General features: G+C 46.4%; 1 protein-coding gene across 2 annotated transcripts; it reads left to right on the top strand.

Annotated features, from left to right (window-relative positions):
* Positions 1–1,974: 1,974 nt before the first annotated feature.
* On the top strand, positions 1,975–21,117 carry sec24d (SEC24 homolog D, COPII coat complex component). Of its 2 annotated transcripts, XM_067261693.1 has the most exons (24): positions 1,975–2,096; positions 3,315–3,519; positions 3,843–3,942; positions 4,394–4,527; positions 4,963–5,268; positions 5,528–5,649; positions 6,478–6,589; positions 6,923–7,050; positions 9,054–9,192; positions 9,527–9,642; positions 10,836–10,960; positions 13,653–13,841; positions 14,625–14,718; positions 15,563–15,679; positions 15,975–16,145; positions 17,098–17,194; positions 17,379–17,524; positions 17,668–17,806; positions 18,367–18,485; positions 18,829–19,008; positions 19,143–19,334; positions 19,433–19,522; positions 19,763–19,877; positions 19,995–21,117. In XM_067261693.1, the coding sequence occupies exons 2-24, from the start codon at positions 3,369–3,371 to the stop codon at positions 20,000–20,002; spliced, it is 3,090 nt and encodes a 1,029-aa protein (XP_067117794.1). In that variant the 5' UTR covers positions 1,975–2,096; positions 3,315–3,368; the 3' UTR covers positions 20,003–21,117. The 2 variants fall into 2 exon arrangements, with proteins under 2 accessions (XP_067117794.1, XP_067117792.1); XM_067261691.1 differs by having other exon boundaries at positions 19,763–21,117.
* The last annotated feature ends 839 nt before the right edge of the window (positions 21,118–21,956 follow it).

Raw genomic sequence — 21,956 nt, 5'->3', positions numbered from 1 at the left:
ATCATCACTCAATATTATTAACCATATGACAAAGAACAGCAAAGGTCTCATCATGGCCACCCCAAAGTCAATACCTCCTCAACCCTGTGCTGGTGATGGAACATGCAATAATGACTGGAAATATGAGTTGTGACAATGACCTGCTGTGTGGACCATTCAAGTGTTACAAATATAAATAGGCCTACATGTCCTAAAATGTCACTGCGTGTACTATCATCTAAAAGTGGTTGGTCAATAGTCTAATAGCCATGTATGACATCCTTCTAATATGAGTGCATGTCAAATGTAATTAGAGAGAATGTGTCATGTGTCGTTTCTTTTCCAACAAAGTTGCCCCCATCCTCTTTGTTTCGTTTTTTTAATTGCTCTCGACCTCTGAAGGCACTCTCTGAGTGCATGGAATCGTTCCCTCCCGTCAGCAGCTCGCCTGTGTGTTTAGATTATTGCTGAAATCTTCACAAGTGATAACGGATCCCTCGCACTCTGGCTCAAACAAACTCTTCTTACCCTAACCATATAAGGGTCCTTTGGAATCCTCCGTACAAAACATCGCCGACGCGCAGAAAAATGGGGAACACTTGCCAGTAGCAAATAATATTTCTCATTCGTCTACTTATTTTCAATGTGTCCTTCCAAGCACCTCCTTCCCAACAATTCCATCAATATGTTTCCTTATCTGCCACAGAAATACATGACATGTTATACAGCTTCCCAAATGCACATAAACTACCTTATTGAAAAATTCCCAGCACTTCTCAACAAAAAACAACACGATACCATTGGGAGACACACCTTTTCTCCTCTGGCTACACTTCACTTATTTAATTTCTAACGTGCAGGGTCTGTCTGCAGCAAAGATTTCGAGTTTAGAAAGGTAGCCGATGCTTTTTCAGACGCGCATATTATTTCAAACTTCAGAGCCTACGCTGGCAAAATCCTTCGGAAATCATACTTATTTTTAAAAGCGTATTTTAGACACTAAAGTATAAATGCACTTTTTGATTGGAAAGTCCACCATTAAACGAGGACAAACAAAATGGCATATAGGATGGAGTTGCATAGACTAGTTTCAGTACTAAAATTTGAATTTTAGTCTAAATAATGTGCCAATTAAAGGTTTTCCTTAAAAAGGAACCTACCTGAAAGACCTGCAGGTATCGGTAGCTATCCCCATCTCCGTCCCGTAGACTGAAGCCCCAGGGAGCCCCACCGCGCACGGTAATACAGATGTAATCCCCAGTGCCCATGCCAAACGCAGCTCCTCAGCGAGCTCTCACCAAAACAGCTCTCATCAAGTTGCCCGGAGTTGGACCAACAGGGTTCTAGAAAACCAAAAGCAGCACAGTGCAGTATGATTCCCATCATCTGAAAAGTATTTTGAGTCCAGCCCGCTTTGAAACGTCACTGCGCATGGACCCGCCTGCATGGATCAACTGGTGAAAAGTAGGCTGCAGTGCATGTCAATAATGGTACCGTCTTTATGGTTCTGTTTTGTGTCTATGTCTTTGATTTGAAACTAGGTAAATGCATTAAAACAAACTCGTGTTTATGTTTATAATCAATTAAATCATTTCAGTTGTCAGATTCCATAGCGTTTTTGTTTTTTACCTGATAAAAAAAGTATTGTCATTAGCCTACTTGTGAATCTTTCCGTGTGGCCTGATGTTGTAACGTTATACTTTATACTAACCAACTGGGGACAAGCTCCTACCTATATAAACGCTCAGAATAATATTCACCCTCAGGCTAGATCTCTACAATAACTGTAGATCTAAATAAAGTAGGATGTAATTTGTTGTAGACTAGAAAGTATTCGACACCGTGAATGAATTAACATTATATGGTGGACGTAATTGGTACATGTTAATATGTACACCAAAAAATAAAATATAGACATGAACATTTTTATTTCTTTGCTACGCAGTAGGCTAAGCGTAGCCTGTGCTGACGTGTTGGGTTTCCCACCGTACTGCACATGCGTACAATCAGTGCGTCGCAAAGGCACCGGTGATGTGTTGGAGTTTGACGTGGCACTCTGCTTTTCCTATCTGTATTTCACAGTGAAGGGGACCTTTGAGATACTGCTCATAATTCAGGTAAATACATGAATTTCTCATAACAGTGTGCTGCTATTATCTGCGCGAAAATCCAGTGTTGCTATTGTAAATGGCGTGTTGATACGTAGCTTCTTTTGTTTCCCGTATTTGCGTGTCGTTTGTGGAAAGTTTGTATTTTAATGCTGGCGATTTCCGTGTTAGTGAGTAGAATTGCATGCAACCTTAGAGTGTATATTCAAGCTTGATACATTTAAGGCACTCGCTTGTTGTATTAGTTTCATAGATGGAATGGCGTTAGACGTCAACAGTTCTTATTTTCATTCAGTAAATATTGGCGTCGGTCTTACGGAGTTCATGGAAGCCTACTTGGGATGATGATGCTGAAGGCTTCTATAACGGTCTTTGACGTGGCAATTCTGGGTAGTGGCTGAACCACATACTAACATGCATACACAGAGGTATTTGTAGACATAATTTGTCGAAGAGTGCTTTGACTTAATGCGTCAGTTATGTAGTTGAAGCAAAACTCGTTTGTCATGGAGCTCATTTGGAATTTTAACTGATCAAGTTGTAACAGCTGTGTAGGTATTCACCAATAGGGTTGCGGAATCATTTAGGCCTTAACACTACTTTGTAATCATTCCATACTTGCGAAGAAAACACGACCATTGTAACCTAGGTCAAACTTTTAATTGCAAAAATGTGATAAGGATATAGAGGCCTTCTTTAACTGGGTCAATGATTTCCTTATTTAGATAAGTTAAAACTTTGTATACAAACATTTTGTAAGTAACTTCAGATGCGGCCAAAATGTAGCCATAGCTTCTTATACGTTTTTATTCAGATATTGAGCAAACTCAGGCCTAGGCTACATAAGCAACAAGGATAGGCCTAGGTTGTGTCACTGAGATTATCAGTGATATACCTCTTATCTCTATAGTGCAATGTCAAAGGTTCTTCTTACACGTGAATATTTCATTTGTACACTACCTGTTGGTAGTTCTTTCTGGAGTCAAAAAGGGCAAGTCAACAGTGTGCATATTGTGAGATGTGAATCTGACAAAGGTACTCTCATTTGAGTCTGTGAAGCATCTGCCTTAATGAAACACTTTTTAGCATAAGATTCAAGTTGAGTGACCGTTGCATGCCCTCAGTGTAGTGTAGTGTTACATGGCACAACATGAATGTATTTACGTTCAGTAGACAGCTCTATTACATTACATGACATTAACCTTTTATCTGTCTCAAACCTTACAGCGTCTAAATCCCTCCATTTTGGAATGAGAAGACCTTAACGGTGGATCCAGTGAGATGAGTCAACAGGGTTATGTTGCCACGCCCCAGTACTCTCAGGCCCAGCCGGGGATGCCCGGCTACCCAGCATCCTTTGGGAGCCCACCTGGCCAGCCCCTCTACGGACACTATGGGGGCCAACCTCAGGCCTTCTCCCCCCCACCAACAGGTACAGAGCCAGGACTCGCACTGTGTTCACTGTGAACTGTCTGACTGCACAGTCCAAAGCCTCCTCTAACATGCCTGGTCATGTTGACTTGCAAAGGGTGCCATTTTTTGATGTGGTCGAAGGGGGTTTAGTTCATTACTGTACTGTTTGGAATGTGTGCGGCTGTTTACCTTAATGTCAACCCGATTAGAAATGGCAACACTCGGAAATGATCGGTTCCGTTTCTGGGTTAGCGGTGGCAGGTCTACGACAGAGGCAAGGCTCTGCACTAGACCTGCATGTCATGATGATGGAGTATTGATGGTGAACATTTTGGCCTCCAGGTATGATGAAGTCTCCTGTGTCTGCTCCCACGGGCATGGCCCCTCCCCCAGCCTCAGCCCCATATGGCTCAGGCCAGCAGAATGGAGCCCACTCGCAAAGGTAACGTCATGCTCTATTATATACTGGATTGTTGATAAGTATAGTCGCCCATACAGGTTAGGGGGACAGGTTATTTAGTGTACGTTTAGATTTTTTTTGTTGATAGATTTCGATTGGCTGCTTGGGATTGTCAAGAGGAGCAGGACCAGAGAATTCCAATGTTCCTGTACTTTGCAAATGAGCTTGATGTCCACTGAGCAGCAATCTCTTAGTATTGTTAAGCATGGGTGGTGTTCTAAGGGAAATTCTGACCAGAAAGTACAGCTTATGAACGCCTGTGATCTCTGCATGTCGGTTTGAGATGTTTTCACCCAGATGGAAATGCGGAAGTTAGACATGGGCACACTCGCACGTCAAGAGTGACTTGTTGGCTTGGTGACAATTATTTTTATTTTTTTACTGTAAAAACTGTAGTTTTGTCTTCAGAAATCCCCTTTTGTTAACTCTCCAGGTACGCGGCTCCTCCCTCAGCCGTCTCTGGCCCGGCTTCCTACGGCCAGCCCCCCTACAACAGCATGGCCCCTCAAGCCCCGCCCCCGGCACAGCTGGCCAATCAGATGAGTGGCATGAACCTGGGTGGTTATGGTAAGAATCCCACATGGCTGTTGTTGCTGTTTTGACTGTTTGGTTCTGTAGTGAGGCGTGACCACCTTTTTAGCTGCGACCAGCAGCTCTGTAGCTCGGTCAGTCGGCTAGTTGGTCCACAGAAATTGCAGGCGCGTACATGGTCAAAGCTTTTGCAAGTTTGTGCCTGCTGAACAGTGAACTTGGCAAAAGTAAACATCATAATGCCAAATATAGACAGACAAATGTTGGTGTATGAGAGCTGCTGTCTTACTGCATTGCCAAATGATTTATTTTAATAACCTGCTAGTCCTTCTGTGCCATGAGATATGCTTTGATTGATACCATGGTTTACAACAGTTGATCCTGGATTATAAGGGAAAAACACATATAATCCAACACACTTTAAAGATCACAAATCATGTTGTCATTCCTGTTCTCCCTCACGGTGTGTAGGCCCAGGACCCATGCAGACCCCACAGCCTCACCCTAACTCCCTGGTCCAGCAGCCCTACCCCACCTCTCCTCCCCCAGCCATGGGCCAGCCACAGCTCCCCCCGGGCCCCCAGTCTCCCCAGATGTCCCCCACCCAGCCACCCCCTGGAGCCATGGCCATGGGAGGGCCCCCCATGGGAGGGCCCCCCATGGGAGGGCCCCCCATGGGAGGCATGGGCAGGCCCTTCCCTGGCCCCCCTCCTGGACCTGGTGGGTTCCAGCAACCTGGGGCTGGCCCGGCTGGACAACCAGGGTATCCTCAACAAGGTATGCGTATGGAACAAACAAAAAAAACAAAGCCTCTTTTTGTTGTTCAGTAAGTTTGAGGAAAAAAAAACGCCTAGACGTTCAGATAGTTAAAACAATTGAGTGCCTTAGTATGTTTAAGTAGCAGACAATTTCGTTGTCATTTTATTTGATCAAAATGGAACATTTCTGGTACACACTATGGAGGGCCTCTGTGTGTGGGTGTGGCGTACACCATAACCAACACTCTGTAGACTGAGCCTCTGTCGCTGCTTTGCAGGTCAGTTTGGGGGCCAGATGCCGGGGCCACAGCCTGGCTTTCCAGGGGCCTTCCCCTCAGGTCCGGCTCCCATGGCCGCACCCCCCCAGAAGAAGCTGGACCCAGACTCAATCCCCAGCACAGTGAGTACAGACCTAATCCCCGTGGGAGCGCATACCAACACTGTGCATGTCATGTAAGGTACTTTCCACCTGACAGGAATTCTTTTATCCCCATTCCTCCACTTAGGGAAGTTCAGGGATTTCCAATTGATTCATACCCACATGTTTAGATTGATGAAACTGTTTGTTGTTGGTAGACAACCAATGAAATATAAAGGTAAGTCAAGACATAAGGCGATTTAAGGCAGGTTTTATTGTGTGACGAGTAACTAACATATTCTCCCTCTGTCCTTGTTGGGAGAACAGAGGAGGGAATGGTCATAGGAGGGGCCTAACTGAGCTAATTAAGACTAACTGATTGCAGCCGACCATGCTTCTACCTAGCAACATGAAGAACATGGCTGCCCACACTGTGGATGGCCTTAGTTCTAGTAATTTGTTGTTTTTGCGCACTGAATTGACTGCCTGTCCAACCTCTTGTTGAGAAGAGGGCAAAAGGTTAACTTTGCTCCCTACAAGGCAGTAAGTAATAAGAAAAATCAACCCCCCCTCCCCTCATAAAAAATGCTCAGCCTGAATTTATGTAGGAATTTACAGTCTACTTCTGCACCCCATTTTGGTTCATAAAAGTGGTATGTGTTTCCCAATTAATTAGTTGCTGTTGGTCTCATTTTTGGATACGGGAGAGTGCCTTTATTTTTGGAATATTCTCCCAATATAAACAATAACAAAAAGCAATCCCAATCAGCTGGCAGACTGAAGGCTGTCATATAGCCTCAGTTCTCATACAGGACAGGAAAATGACTGGAGAACACAGAGTTTAACGTGTGCTCTCCATGTCTGGCTCAGACCCAGGTCATAGAAGATGACCAGGCCAAACGAGGAGGCCAGCTGTACACCACCAACGTCAGGGGCCAGGTGCCACCTCTGGTCACCACCAACTTCACTGTGCAGGACCAAGGTAAGCCACACACACACACACACACACACACACACACACACACACACACACACACACACACACACACACACACACACACACACTCCCATACTCCCATAGCATTACTTGTATAAATACACACAATGCATTTTAAAATGTAATTCTGACATTGTCATAATAATGTCATAAAATCATAGAAGACATGACGACAATCCCCGTGCCATTTCACCACTCACTGTGTTACAATAACTGTAAACATGTCGCGTTTTCACAGTGTATAGTCTGGGAAACCTCAAGCGTCACCCTGCTTATGGACATACGCTACATTTGAGACCTCTCTCCTCCCCTCCCCAGGCAATGCCAGTCCCAGGTTCATGCGCTGCACCACCTACACCTTCCCCTCCACCGCAGACCTGGCCAAGCAGTGCCAAGTGCCCCTGGCCACCATCATCAAACCCTTCGCCACAGTGCCAAAGAATGAGGTATGTGATGCCTGTGTGTGTGTCGAGATTTCCTCTGCCATTTCCAATGCCCAGAGGTTGCCATCTTTTCCAAACTCCAAATAGTCTATCCCTCGTTGTTGTGGAACCCAGGCTTTTAAACGGACTTTGAAGTCCTGGTGGATGACTTTTGATACTGTACAGTTCAATACCAGAAATATGCATTGTGCATAAGAATACGAGATTGAAATACTGCCCATATCAGTTCTTATGGGCTAGCCTATAACTCAGCAGTTTCTTCACTTTCTCCCTCATAAAGTGTGTCCAACTGCTGCAGGCCAACAATAATATGTTCCAAATGGTCCCAGAGAGGACCTTTTATCTGGATCCTGTGTGGTCCAGAAATCTTGAGCCTTAGATGTTCTCCCCCTCGCCTCATGTCGGGCGCCAAGAGCCTTTTTAGGCAATGTTAGCTCCCTCTGTCTCACTTGAGGGCTAATTAGCAAAAGGCAGATTGGGATAAGACAACTGAAAATGTACGAGTTTATAGCAAGCAATGGAGAACATTGTTTTCCCTGGTAAATGCTCTCCCATTAGGTAACCGAATAGATGCTAAGGCCTACATGCCTTGCATGCGACACATCATGCTAGCAACTATTAGCATAGCATGCCATCATTGTTTGGAGTGGATGATCTCAGTACCAAGACTCTCATTCCCAATAGCACTCAGTTTATTATAAACACTTTTACAGTTAAACTTCAGGTCCCATTTTGGGTGACCTGTTCTAACAATAAACTATTGGCCTCATTCGACATCTGTCTTTATGCAGAAGTTTATGGTCATACTGGCCAAATGAAACACATATCTTTCAAATTAGACTGTCGTGTAAAAGTGTATTGAACAGAAGTTAGGCACCAGAGAGAGGCAAAACAAAAACTGTTGGTTAACCTGTCCAATTAGGATGATCAAATAACGTAATTCATTCTCTAATCAGTTTGAGTCTAGCATATCTAAATTGAGAGTGATGTTTCAGTTTTGTTTTGAGTTGCCATTAAAGTATCCTTTGGCCTTCTTATGCCCAACCAGGAAGCACATGTTAAACGGGTTAGTTAACCATTATTATTTGCTGCTGGGGCACATTGTCATCTATATAAATATAGTATATAATATAGCATACAGTTTGATTTAGCAAACGCAGCACAATCTCTTATAAGGCACGGCAAGAATAATGACCAGAAATGCAGACCATATTCAAGATGTGTGTCTGTAACTAGCCTACAGATATTCTTCCACCATCTGTGTTCCTGCAGCCTCACTCCACAGGCAAAATGGGTCATCTCTACATTAAACAGAGATCGCAGCCACGCACAAACACCCTGCCACAGACAGATGAACTGTGTATGAGCAGACCGGCCAAGTATTTACATGGGGTATGGACTTATTGATACACAGTGAGGGAAGACCAGTTCTGTTCTCTGGATGGTGACGAATGCTGAACTGCATTAAAATAATATACGCTTTGGAAGAATGAATGAATGCTTGGTTACCCACACAACATGGAAACTAAATATAGAAGTAACGGTATAGAACAGTTTAAAGTGTGTGGTAGACTGGGTTTGCATTGCAAAGCGTGTAGTGTACCGCCCAAATGTTTCATTAGCTCAACCCACATATCTTCATCCCATGAACACACAACACTACTTTTACAGAAACTATGCTTCTTTAATTATGATTTAAATTAAATACATGTCTGCATTGTTTCAATGTAGGTTAGGCAGTCTCTTCTTTTAGCCCACAAAAGCAGCTGTTATGCATTTCAACACTTTTCACATTCACAATTCATGTTGTAAATATTTGTTATGCAGAATTGGGTCCAACAACTCAACACGTGTTTTAACCTTCAGTAGCCAACACGCCTACGTCAACTGTAGTCATCAGTGATTAGCTGTAGGTTCGTCCATCAGGACTCCAAAACCCTTTTAAAGATGGAGACCTCCCTCAGGACTTCCTGACAGCCCCGTGTGCTCTGCTGTGCTTCCCCCAGGCTCCTCTGTTGGTGGTGAACCATGGAGAGACCGGCCCCATCCGCTGCAACCGCTGCAAGGCCTACATGTGTCCCTACATGCAGTTCATCGACGGCGGCCGGCGCTTCCAGTGCGGCTTCTGCACCTGCGTCAACGAAGGTATTTATCCATGCCAGGTCACACGGGTAGAAGGTTGGCTGGAGGTCTTTGGTCCTACACCGGCCCTGAGGCCAGACCGAGATTTCACACAGATCAGTTGGTCTCCACATACTTTGACAGTTGTCTGCAATTTACAATTATTAAATGCAATATTTTTGTTGTTGAATTTCTTCATTAGTCATGCTGGTGTAAGTTCAAATACAAGTCTAGTACAGCTAAGCTACAACTAGCCAAAACCCTTCGAGTGACTGTGGGGATTCCCGTTTGAGGATTGACTGTTAGCAGAGACCCTAGTCACGTGACCCTGTCTGACTGGGTTTGTGTTGTGTTCCAGTGCCAGTGTTTTACTTCCAGCACCTGGACCACATGGGGCGCAGGGTGGACTTCTACGAGAAGCCCGAGCTGTCGCTGGGCTCCTACGAGTTCGCCGCCACCATGGACTACTGCAAGGTATCACACAGGCTCCTCCCACATCCACAGCATACACACACACACACACACCTCAAGCAGGTATGCTCAGTCAAAATGATAACAGCACAACGTGGCAAACTACGAGGTGTTTGGGAACATTCACTTAATCAGATAGAAAAGATGTAAACACTGATATTTACCGCTCTCTCTAGGGTTTGATTTGCCTACAGTACGAATCCTGCATTCCCTTACATACAAGATAGGCTTTTACACAATAAACAGCACAATGAAAATCTGAAACATGCGGGAATAATTCCAGTGTGAGCGATTAGCAGTCTCCCAGTGCCTCTTTAGCTGGGGGTGTGAGGTGGTCCTATCAGGCTGTGTGTGCATGTCTCGGGGGGGGGGGGGGGGGGGGGGTTAACCTCCTGGCAGACAACATGCATTCTCTCCAGTACCAGATTAGATCTCAGTGCAGACAGAGCATGAGTAGAACCGCGTTGGGCTGCAGCCCAGTCGAGCCCAGACCTCCGCCAGGAGAGCCCCAGTCCTGGGGATGTTCTCTTTGGCTTCCCCCCCCTGTGTGGGATGAGGCTGTGAGCCTTCTCACAGACTGAAGCACCGTTACAAGGCCTGCTAGCCAGTGCTGCTGCTCTGGCCAAGTCGTGACTCTTGTCTGTTTATTAATATTTTAATAACCTGGGTCGCCGTCCAGAGTTTAAACAAAAGCCCCCTCTCCCTACCCCCCCCCTCCAGGTGATTCCTTCCCATCGGCCGTAACCGTGGAAACAAAACATGGCCCCCGCTCCAACTGGCTCTCGCTGCTGCCCTCCATTTGTCAGGAATGTGTGGCTGTCACTAACAGTCTTCCCTCCTAACTGCTCGGAGGTCCAGGCGAGTTAGGGTAGGAAAACCAGTGAGGACCTGAGACCAAGACAAGGCTTAACTTTAGAGGGAGAGGAAAATTGATTTGACCCCAGAATGGGGCCCGTTGGCCGATTTTGTATTTGAATTCAAGGATACAGTTTCAAAGGACATGGGTGTAGTTACTTCAAACAGGAAGTCTTAGAATTTTGGCTTCGGGTTTGACCCTTTACCTGATACGATAAGTCAGTTCTGCTTTGGGTTTCATTGGTAATTGTGTTCAGACCTTCTGTTTATGTGTTTTGTTCTCCAGTGTGTTGAACAAGGTGAATGTGCAGCTAAGCATTTGTATCCATTCTCTCTCTCAGAACAACAAACCCACTAGCCCTCCTGCCTACATCTTCATGATCGATGTGTCGTACGCCAACATCAAGAGCGGACTGGTCAGACTGGTGTGTGACGAGCTGAAGACACTCCTGGACAGACTCCCCAAGTACGTGTACACACACACACACACAAACAAAACACATACACGTGACTTATCAAAACCAAGGAGGCTTGGAACTGGGAACTTCATTAGGGGAACTAGGGAAGTGTTTCGAGATGGTGACTGGGTTTATGATTTTCTACATGCGCCCAAAGTGTCTTAAATGTCGACACCAACTCTGGGACACGGGTACCTCGGAGGCCCTAGCCTGTAGTGAAAGCTGTAGTGAAATGACATGAGTGCACCGTCCGATATCCAAATCCTTCATCCAGCATCACACACTATGAACAGGAGTGAGGAATACAGGGTGAATACTCAGTAAAGTTGTCAACTGAGCCTCTGAAGTGAACCATGGATTTATGGAGGGGTTACTTGTCAACACCCAGGTCCTGATGCAGTGTAGGGTCCCCCCCTCTCTGGGGACCGGGCTGCTGGGTGGGTTTAACACCTCTGTAGAACAGCTCACCATCTCTCCACACACCCTGTCCAGCTGTCAGCAGCCTTTCAGCTTGACCACATGTTCTCCCGACTAGTTATTGCGCCTGTAACGGCTGAATACCCCTGAAAAGCATCCATACCTTGCCAAATATGGCAGTGTGACAAGTATGAAATCAAATAAAACGAGGTATTCAAGTGTCGTCTTGGTCTTGCCTAGAGGTTGCTGAGGGTGGGTGGGTTGGTGAAAGTGGAGAATGTTCCGGTCAAACTCTGAGTGGAGTCCAAAACTACAAGAAGTCAACGGCACAGCTGGCTCGAATTTAGCTGTTTTATTCAGCGGACCCTTTCCCAGGGGCCGGCAGTTTGATTTACCATAGAGGAGTGGATGATATATTTCACCTGGATGCTCCTAAAATAACTTCTTTGGAAACTTTTTCTCCACCCCCCCTTCTCTCTTTCGCTCCCAGCCCGCGGCGCTAAATGTCCATATTTGTCCGAAGCATGACTTCATCCTCCAAACAGTTAGCTTGCGCCCTCCGAATAAACCCCCAGCATTCTAAATCACTTTTCTTCTTCTGTAGGCCTTTTGGTGTAGGTTAACTAATGAGAAACATGTTTTGACACTGTGGGTCAAGCTATGCTATGGAGAATATTTTCTCTGTAGCTTATTTTATTTATATATTTGTACTTTTATGGAAAGCTAAGGTATCGAAGAAGCAAAAACAGGTGTAGGCTTTGACCCCTGTGGCACTGTGTGTATCATTGTACCAGTTTTTGAACGTTGCTGGCTGCCATGCAATAAAACAACCACTAGCTTAGCTTGTCTTCTCTTCATATCTGCTGTGCTGGTCAAGGCTGCGCTCTGAAAAGGCAGTATATTATATAACGGGTTTACTGTAAGGAATAAAGCTGAGGGAGCCGTTGGTGACAAAGCCCAGTTGCTGGTGTCAGTAGGGAATGCTTTTACATCGTCGTACAGTCGTAAGGGTGAGCGCCTTTTAGTAGCAGGCCCTGCTGGAAGGTAGCTAGCGATCCCAGGGTCCAGCGCTCCTGGTGCTCTGGTGAATGTCAGAGTCGTTCTCCCAATCGCTCAGGAGACCAGCCGCTACTGGAGACACTTACCCTGCCTGTCCTGTCAAAATGAGAGTATATTAAATGTTCTGGCCTCGTGTCTTATGAGTTCAGGGAAATCAAGGCAATAACCTACTGAGGCTGAAACTGAAGGTGTGTGCGAAAGAGTCACAAGATAGTGGAGATTGCGGTTATTTAATTAAAAGCACATGGGCTTCCTCGATACACACATCCCCCCTTCTGCTCCTGCAGTGAACTTGTTAACCTCCCACCTTCCCTAAATCTCACTCCTTCCAAAGTGGGCTCCAAAGACATGCCGTGACCCTCTGAAGTTTATGCATCATGCCCCCCTTTACCTCCTCCCTACCAACAGTGGACAATCCCATATTCTGTTATTCCACTCTCCTGTGGAGATCTGTGCTAGTCAGCTTACGGGCCTTTTAAATGGGCCCAGTAGGGGTGTGGAAGAAGTGCCCATCCCAGCAGTAGACCCCCCTGCCCCCCCCCTCCCAACAAAACAGCCTTTTTGCCTCATTGAATGTTTTCAGAGCTACGGATGCTTACGCTTCACTTCACATTGATTTATGGATGTGGGAAGTTGTCCTGCGAGTGCAAATATACAAAAAGGTCCCCGGAGTGTGGGCATGAGATGGGCTCTCTGCTTGGAGGTAGCTACCCCCAGATGGGCTCTCTGCTTGGAGGTAGCTACCCCCAGATGGGCTCTCTGCTTGGAGGTAGCTACCCCCAGATGGGCTCTCTGCTTGGAGGTAGCTACCCCCAGATGGGCTCTCTGCTTGGAGGTAGCTACCCCCAGATGGGCTCTCTGCTTGGAGGTAGCTACCCCCAGATGGGCTCTCTGCTTGGAGGTAGCTACCCCCAGATGGGCTCTCTGCTTGGAGGTAGCTACCCCCAGATGGGCTCTCTGCTTGGAGGTAGCTACCCCCAGATGGGCTCTCTGCTTGGAGGTAGCTACCCCCAGATGGGCGTCGTTGTAAGGTGAAGGCCTTCAACCTAACCCAGTGACCAATATGAAGGAACCAAATATCAACCGTCTTATTGTCATATCGGTAAACACATGAAATGGTGAAAGGAAGAATGAAACCAAAGTGGGATGAAGCCCAAATGATGATTGACAGTTGGTTGAGGTGTGGGTCTCTCACGCTGTCTTCTCCCTCCCCCCCGACCCCAGAGAGGAAGGGGAGAACTCAGTGGTGAAGGTGGGCTTCGTCACCTACAACAAGATCCTGCACTTCTACAACGTGAAGAGCACGCTGGCTCAGCCCCAGATGATGGTGGTGTCCGACACGGCCGAGGTGTTCCTGCCCCTGCTCGACGGCTTCCTCGTCAACTTCCACGAGTCCCGAGCCGTCATCTGCAAGTAAGCACTTCTAACACCCTTCAACCCACCTGGGAGGAGCGCTGTCCGCCTTGATTTGTCGCACAGTAGGAATAGTTTGCTGACTATCTTCTGAAGGTCTTTAAGGTCTCTGGGAATAAATTTTTAACATCAATTTAACAGCATACATTATGATTATGTACTCCAAAAATTGAAAAATTCCCAGCTGTAGTAATATTAACTAATTAGATATAATTTAAATCAGGAGTCAGGAGTTGAAGTGATTTTTTATTTTTTTTTAAACATGTATGATTAATGTACAACATGGTTTTATCAAGATGATTGCACATGGACGAGCACCAATTTGTTTGTGATGTATAGCCATGTGGGTCATGTGTATGGAGTGCTCCAGCGCATGGCACAAGTCCATGTCAAACATGGAGGTTTGGCCAAAACCTCTGACTCGAGGTTTGTTTTTACTTATGAACTCGGTGTAATGTTTATCGACTCGTTCCAATACAGTCGCGGAATTTGACTGGCCCTTAAACATATCTAAACAACTGCACTGCACTGCAGCAACTGTCGTATGATCTCTAACAACTTGGGAGATGACTTAGCATTTTGGCCTCCCTGTGATCTCAGCGAGCTGCTTGTGTAGACAAGTGGCCATGCAGAGTCAACACTTCTGAGAGGTCCTGGCTCTCACACCCCTCAAGATTTCTCAGATGAGCTGTGGAGAGAAGAGGGTTGACAGTATTGGGACCACTGACCTACAGCAGGGTAATAATGTTCCCCTTCTCCTCCTCTCTCCTCCTCCTCTCCTAGCCTCCTGGAGCAGATCCCTGACATGTTTGCCGACACCAACGAGAGCGAGACGGTCTTCGCCCCCGTCATCCAGGCTGGAGTAGAGGCCCTGAAGGTGAGAGGCTCCCCTCCAGCATGGTGCTACCAGCCCCAGTCCCCACTCACACACAGGGAGACCCCAGTCCCCACTCACGCACAGGGAGACCCCAGTCCCCACTCACACACAGGGAGCCTACCGAAGGGTAAAGTCCAGGCATATTGATTACACCAGATAACGTGTATCAATCACTGTTTGGTTCTGCGTTGAGAAACCCTCCTGAAAGACCCTGCCAGAAACAGGAAGTAGACCAGCCCAAACAAACATTGCTAGCTGCAGGGAGACTAGATCTTTACTGGGGATTAACAGTTGTTTTTCATACATGAATGTACTGCCCCTTACGTCCCCATCCCCAAAAAAGGCATTGTTTTCCTTGGTCGACAGTGTCCCGACTTGGTGTTGCGCCCATAGCAGTCACTTCATCAGCTCAGTGACTCAGCAACTTTCCTTTATCCCTGCTGTTTCTAATGACACTGTTTACTTAATCAGCTCCAACTGAATCTGTCCCAACAATGTGAAGTCAGTGAGTGAATCTGGGTCAGTGTTTGCACGCAACTTTGTCGAGCGAATGAGCAGTGTTACTGAGCTATAGGGTACAGGATATGAGCTGAAGTAACTTACTGATTGTGCTTTAAAAACGTTAGGCACCAGCTAAATGCATCCGCTGCACTCGGATGACCAAACAAAATCCGCTCAGATTTTCCACATAAAAAATGTTTATTGTTCGGGAATACTTGACTTCTCAAACAAAGATTAGCAAAGGATGGCATAGCTTTAATGGCAAAGGTTGTTGTGCCTGTGTGCTCCAGACGACCTCTCTCTTCCTCGTCTTTCTTCCTCATCCCCCTCTCCTCGTTCCTAGGCAGCAGAGTGCAGCGGTAAGCTCTTTATCTTCCACTCCTCCATCCCTACCGCTGAGGCTCCTGGGAAACTGAAGAACAGGGATGACAAGAAGCTGGTGGGCACAGACAAGGAGAAGGTACGCCTTGTGAACAGCTCTCAGGGAGGGTTCTGGGGGTCGGGTTCACGTGTATCAACAAGCAGAGCATCTGTTATTTGGCTTATTCCCAGCTCTGTGGTCTAAACCTTGTGGTTTAGGTACAGTTATATGGGCATATGTGCAGTCCTCTGTGACATTGCTTGTAAAAAGGGCTATACAAATACAATTTTATTTTAAATTACCGGTATATTAAAACACAAACTACTGTGTGTGCCACATTACGAGTGTGTGCAGTCCTCAAGTTAAATGTAATGTGTGTGTGTGTGGTGTCCAGACTCTGTTCCAGCCCCAGAGAGGTGTGTTTGAGCAGCTGTCTAAGGACTGCGTGGCCAGCGGCTGCAGCGTGGACGTGTTCCTGTTCCCCAGCCAGTACGTGGACGTAGCCACCATGGGGGACGTGCCCTCGCACACCGGAGGCTCCGTCTACAAGTACAACAACTTCAGGGTATGTAGACACACACACACACACACCATAGCAATAGTAGTATTACATTACTTTATATTATATTTACATAATATTCATACAGTATCTGAACTCAATAATTAGTGGGAGCGTATATATATAGTAGCCTTTATGGATCAACATCACTATCTAGGCTGGTGACACAACCTTAAGAACTTTGTGTCCTTTTGGGCATGTTGTACGCATCCAGTTGCCACAAGGAACACTGTGCTTATGAGGTACAGACCCAGGCTGAGGTACAGACCCAGGCTGAGGTACAGACCCAGGCTGAGGTACAGACCCAGGCTGAGGTACACACCCAGGCTGAGGTACAGACCCAGGCTGAGGTACAGACCCAGGCTGAGGTACACACCCAGGCTGAGGTACAGACCCAGGCTGAGGTACACACCCAGGCTGAGGTACACACCCAGGCTGAGGTACAGACCCAGGCTGAGGTACACACCCAGGCTGAGGTACACACCCAGGCTGAGGTACAGACCCAGGCTGAGGTACACACCCAGGCTGAGGTACACACCCAGGCTGAGGTACACACCCAGGCTGAGGTACACACCCAGGCTGAGGTACACACCCAGGCTGAGGTACAGACCCAGGCTGAGGTACACACCCAGGCTGACCTTCTTTCTTCATTGAGCTTCACAGCAGAATGTTTTTTTGCTAGAAAAAGCTGTAGACAATATCTTCAGAGTCAGGCCTGGCATAAAACCATGCAATTTATCCACGTCAGTGCTTTCCAAGTACCACAAAGATAATTTCCCTTTATCCTGACCACCATTAGACTATATCAATCCCTCTGGCATTCAATGCCAAGATTAAATGACTTGCATCAAGGTAAATACAGCAGAGTCCAAATCTCATTCCCCCACTGGCTCCGCTCCTGCCTGGAGCCACACTGCCCCCCGGTGGTTGAAACAAGAACTCCCTCTCTGTGTGCCAGGTGGAAACGGACGCAGAACACTTCTTGAGCGACCTGAGGAAAGACGTGGAGAAACCGATCGGCTTCGACGCCATCATGCGAGTGCGCACCAGCACAGGTACTGAAGCCATCACCATCTGCTCATGTCTTCATAACATATGTTCCCTTATCAACTACCACATAGTACTTATGGTTCACTATTTTGTGAGTTTCTCAATGTAGTTGACCTAATAGTGTGCTAGTAATATATAAGGCCCTACTGGTTTGATTCCCAGATGCTAACAGTGTGTGTGTTCATTCAGGTTTCCGAGCGACAGACTTCTTCGGCGCCATCCACATGAACAACACCACAGACGTAGAGATGGCAGCCGTGGACTGTGACAAGGCCGTCACCGTGGAGTTCAAGCACGACGACACCCTCAGCGAGGAGAACGGAGCCCTCATGCAGGTAGAGAACACGCACACACCTGACGCTGTCCAATCCTAACACCAGTCATGTTCATTTCAACCTGGTGTGGAGGACCAAGTCTAGTTAAAACCCCCTATTGTATGGCTTGTAGTCATGAACAGCATCTGTACTCCATTTCCCAGTGTGCCCTGCTGTACACGACTGTCGGGGGCCAGAGGCGTCTGAGGATCCACAACTTGAGTCTGAACTGCTCCGCTCAGCTGTCGGACCTCTACAAGAGCTGCGAGACCGACGCTCTCATCAACTTCTTTGCCAAGTCAGGTAAGAGGAACACCGAGCACTGACTGCATTTATTAGAACATGCAGAACAGTTACAATTGGTGAAGGTAGAAAGCTAAGGTTGCTTAATATTTAATATGATAAATTGGATGGCATTCACATTTATTAAGAAAAGCTTCAAAGGCTGACAGTCTATCACATATAGGTTACATTTAAGACAATGACAGAAGGATAAAGGTTTCCTATGAGTTAGTGAGTGGGAAATTCATCCTTAGGTTCTGATTTAAACCTTCTGTCTGACTACAGTCTACTTTTTCTTAGCTCAGACCGTTACTGGGGTATGTTACTCTGCATGTCAACCGATGGAGAGGGATCTTGTAGAAAATCAGGTCCATGTGTCTGCTATAAAGCGCTCGACACACAGCCTCATCAGTAACAGACGTCGACATCTTTAGTACGCCTTCAATTACAGCTGACCCTGACTTGACTTTCTCTCTCCTCCCCGTTTCATCCTGGATCTTTCCCCCCCTCCTCCTCCTCCCCCCCTCCTCCTCCCCCCCTCCTCCTCCACTACTCCCCTCCTCCTCCTCCTCCTCCTCCAGCGTACCGCTCCATGTTGGCCCAGCCTCTGAAGGCGGTCCGGGAGGTCCTGGTCCACCAGACGGCCCACATGCTGGCCGGCTACAGGAAGAACTGTGCCAGCCCCTCTGCTGCCAGCCAGGTCTGTACCACAGGGAGGGGCTCTCGTGGGAGGGGGCTGTTTTAACTTGGCTGCGGGCCCCGGATTTCACTGTAGTCATGCACTAGAATTTAGATATTTTGCCACCTTATTACACATCTCTTTATTAATTCTAAACAGTGAAATGACAGTTAAGTTAGCAGGTCCCGCACAGGGCTCTACTGTATATCCCCCCTACACGTAGCAAGGTTGTGGACAGTGAGGTTGGACAGTGCATGTATCCTGGTGTGACAGAGACATCGCTATCCTTTCAAAATGTATTTGATTTATTGATTGCATGAGAACCAGACAACTGTTAACCCCAAATCTGTGTGTGTTTGCGTAGCTCATCCTTCCTGACGCCATGAAGGTGTTCCCGGTGTACATGAACAGCCTGATGAAGACTGCAGTCCTGGTGGGCAGCGCTGAGCTCTCCACAGACGAACGCGCTCACCAGAGGCTCTCCATCATGTCCATGGGGGTGGAGGACCTGCAACTGCTGCTCTACCCTCGACTCATCCCTCTGGTGAGACACCCCTCATACATGTACAGTTAGTGGTCATGTTTAACAAGTGTCTTGCCATCCATGTACACCATGTAGAGTGACTGACTGTAGCCCACCAGCACCACACCTTGTAGTGACAGACTGTACCTCCTCAGCACACCATGGACGTGTCCAGTGATGGTCTTCCCGCCCCGCTGCGCTGCTCTGAGGAGCGTCTGACGGATTCCGGCATGTTCCTTCTGGAGAACGGCCAGGTCCTCTTCATGTGGCTGGGCCAGGCCTGCCCTCCTGACCTGATGCAGAACATCTTCAACGTGCCCTCGCTGGCACACCTGCCCGCCGACCTGGTGAGGCCACCATCGCCACCACACACACATCACTGTCGGCCTATGCTGATAGATGATGATCCCCTCTATATAACTAATTGTATTTTTGTGGTTGCCAGAACTCCCTCCCAGAGCTGGATAACCCCCATTCTCAGAAGCTACGTGCAATGATCAGCTCACTGCTCCAACAGAGGCCCACCTCCATGAAGGTACACACTTCTACATTACAGTGATAGTTATACATAGCTTTGTGTACGATTGGTATCATCCAGATGTTTGCTTGAGTCTGTGACCTTGCCTAAAAACAAGTTGAACTATCCCTTTAACCAATCTGCGGGCCACAAGCTACATCACCTCATTAAATCAGTGCTCCACTTCAATACTACCAGTAGCTGTGAAACATCAGTGGATGTGAGCAGAGCTCCAACAGTATCCCTGTCTGCCCCCAGCTCCAGATCGTCAGGCAGAAAGACCGGTCGGAGCTGCCCTTCCGCCAGCACCTGGTGGAGGACAAGGGTCTGCACGGGGGCGCCTCCTACATGGACTTCCTGTGCTACGTACACCGTGAGATCAGACAGCTGCTCACCTAACTAGCGCTACCGCCCAGGGGAACACAAGTCTTCACTGACTAACACAGCTGCCTTTCCAACACCACCACCCCCTCCCTCTCTCTCTACACAGGCCTGTAGAAGCTGATCTGTAAGAGTTAAGTCACTCGGAGGCAGCTTGGCAATGGTTTAACAAGGTGGAATGTGAGTTTCTTAAACCTATCCAATTCTTTATAGATCTGCATGTGTTGTATGTTAATGGTCTATACGAGATGCTGCTCTACAATCAGAAAAGTACATTCGGTAACATTTTACATTAAATGTAAACAATGTAACTACATAACGAGTTCTTATTAAAAACATTGTAGGCCCATTGAAACTGCGATATGGGATTACAGATTAGCCTCTAGGCGTGGTTTTGAGGAGAATTTCCAGACGTTGTACAAAAACAAATCGACTTACCCCTGGAAATGCTCCCCTCCCAACACTGAAGTGCAGGTAAACATCTACACAGTGTTTAGCCTTCAGTAATTAAACATTTCAGCTCAATCATAGAAAAGTTGGAGGGTTGAGGTCATTTTTGCCCTTTGGGACCAAAGTGTAACTCACCTGCAACTGTTGACATCTGTCACACTTTACGATGATGATACTTCCTCAAAAAATACAGCACAATTTATCAAAAATCCAAACTTGCTATTTAAATACCGTCTATGTAATGCCATGCCGATGTCTTGTTATCAACCTCCAGAGTTCTTATAAAGGGGACAAATTCAGTACAAATTAAATGTTATTTATCCGTAAAAATGAGATTAAACATTCCATTTGTTAGTAATTAATTCTAGGTATTTACTTTTGCCTTTTCTAAAGTGCTTATAGATAAAATGTCAAATTTAAGTATTGTATCTTGTTATACATTAGTGCCCTGCAAACCAGTTGTCTGTTTATATACGTAAGACAGATGTTCAGGGGAAATTTATTTGGTTAACTGATTACCGCCTGCCTTAAGTTGTTATTGCTAGAGGCCATTATTCTAGTATGATGTGATAAGACACCAATTTCTATGGTTTGTATGCAAACGTATCTCAGGTAATTGGTGTACCTAACGACAGTGCTGCCACCTAGTGGCGTGAGGGCGACTGGAGCAAAGGTCTGAGTGACTGGAAGTCGTTTTAGGTGTAGGAGTGGCGTACCGTGTACATTGGAATCCAACAGCCTATATAAGAATCTCTTGTTTTTGATTAAAATTCCTGACTATACCTGTGTGTTGTTTTCTGTCTTTACTTCCAACACCCTGAGGTGTATGTGACAGAACACTGAGCTGCTGGTCTCTAAACCCCACATCTCTGCACCAGAAGTGCTATCAGCAGGTGTAAGCATTGGTTACCTCCATTGATTACATCTGTCTGACTGCTCTCCCTAAGAACCTGGTGGAGGTGGGGGCTGACTACAAGGCCAGAAGAAGTTTAACACCTCTGGGGGATCATCTTCTGATGCACACATCTGCAACGATAAACACAAACCATTCAACACACAGACGAGAACATTCGGAGCGGTTTATTGTGTCCCTGTTTATAAAATGCACTCACCTAAATTACACTAAGACATCATGACTATACATTTCAAATGCCCTGTGAGCTCTCTAACCTGGTGCTACCTGGAGGGGCCTGGCTGTTTCTAGTGTGTAGAAGCCCAGAGCTACTATACCACGAGCAGCACCACCCAGAACTTACACACTTCATGTTCCCATCAACACTCTCCGTAGATCACTCCACAGTAGAGTCCAATGTGCTGAGAAGTGACTGAGATTTGATCTCGTCAACATTTATATTATCATGTAAGTGGTGGCTAAACTCCATCAAATGATTGGTAGAAGAAAAATAATGGAATAAAATTTCACAATCACATAGTTTTTGTTTTGAATTGACATGTACACATATCTTGCATTTCTACTTATGCACGTTTCTCTTAAATGATCTACATGGTGTTAAAAGTTATCCTTAGGCTCTATCCATAAGAAGAAGAAAAGAAAAAAACATTTCAATTTCCCTTTTTCTGTTTTTGGATGATAATTTAAATTCACTAGGTGGCGCCATTG

This window comes from Osmerus mordax, chromosome 23 (assembly GCF_038355195.1).
Source record: "Osmerus mordax isolate fOsmMor3 chromosome 23, fOsmMor3.pri, whole genome shotgun sequence".
NCBI classification, from domain to species: Eukaryota; Metazoa; Chordata; class Actinopteri; order Osmeriformes; family Osmeridae; genus Osmerus; species Osmerus mordax.
The sequence above is the reverse complement of the archived record's forward strand: the minus strand, read 5'-3'. Positions and strand labels throughout refer to the sequence as shown.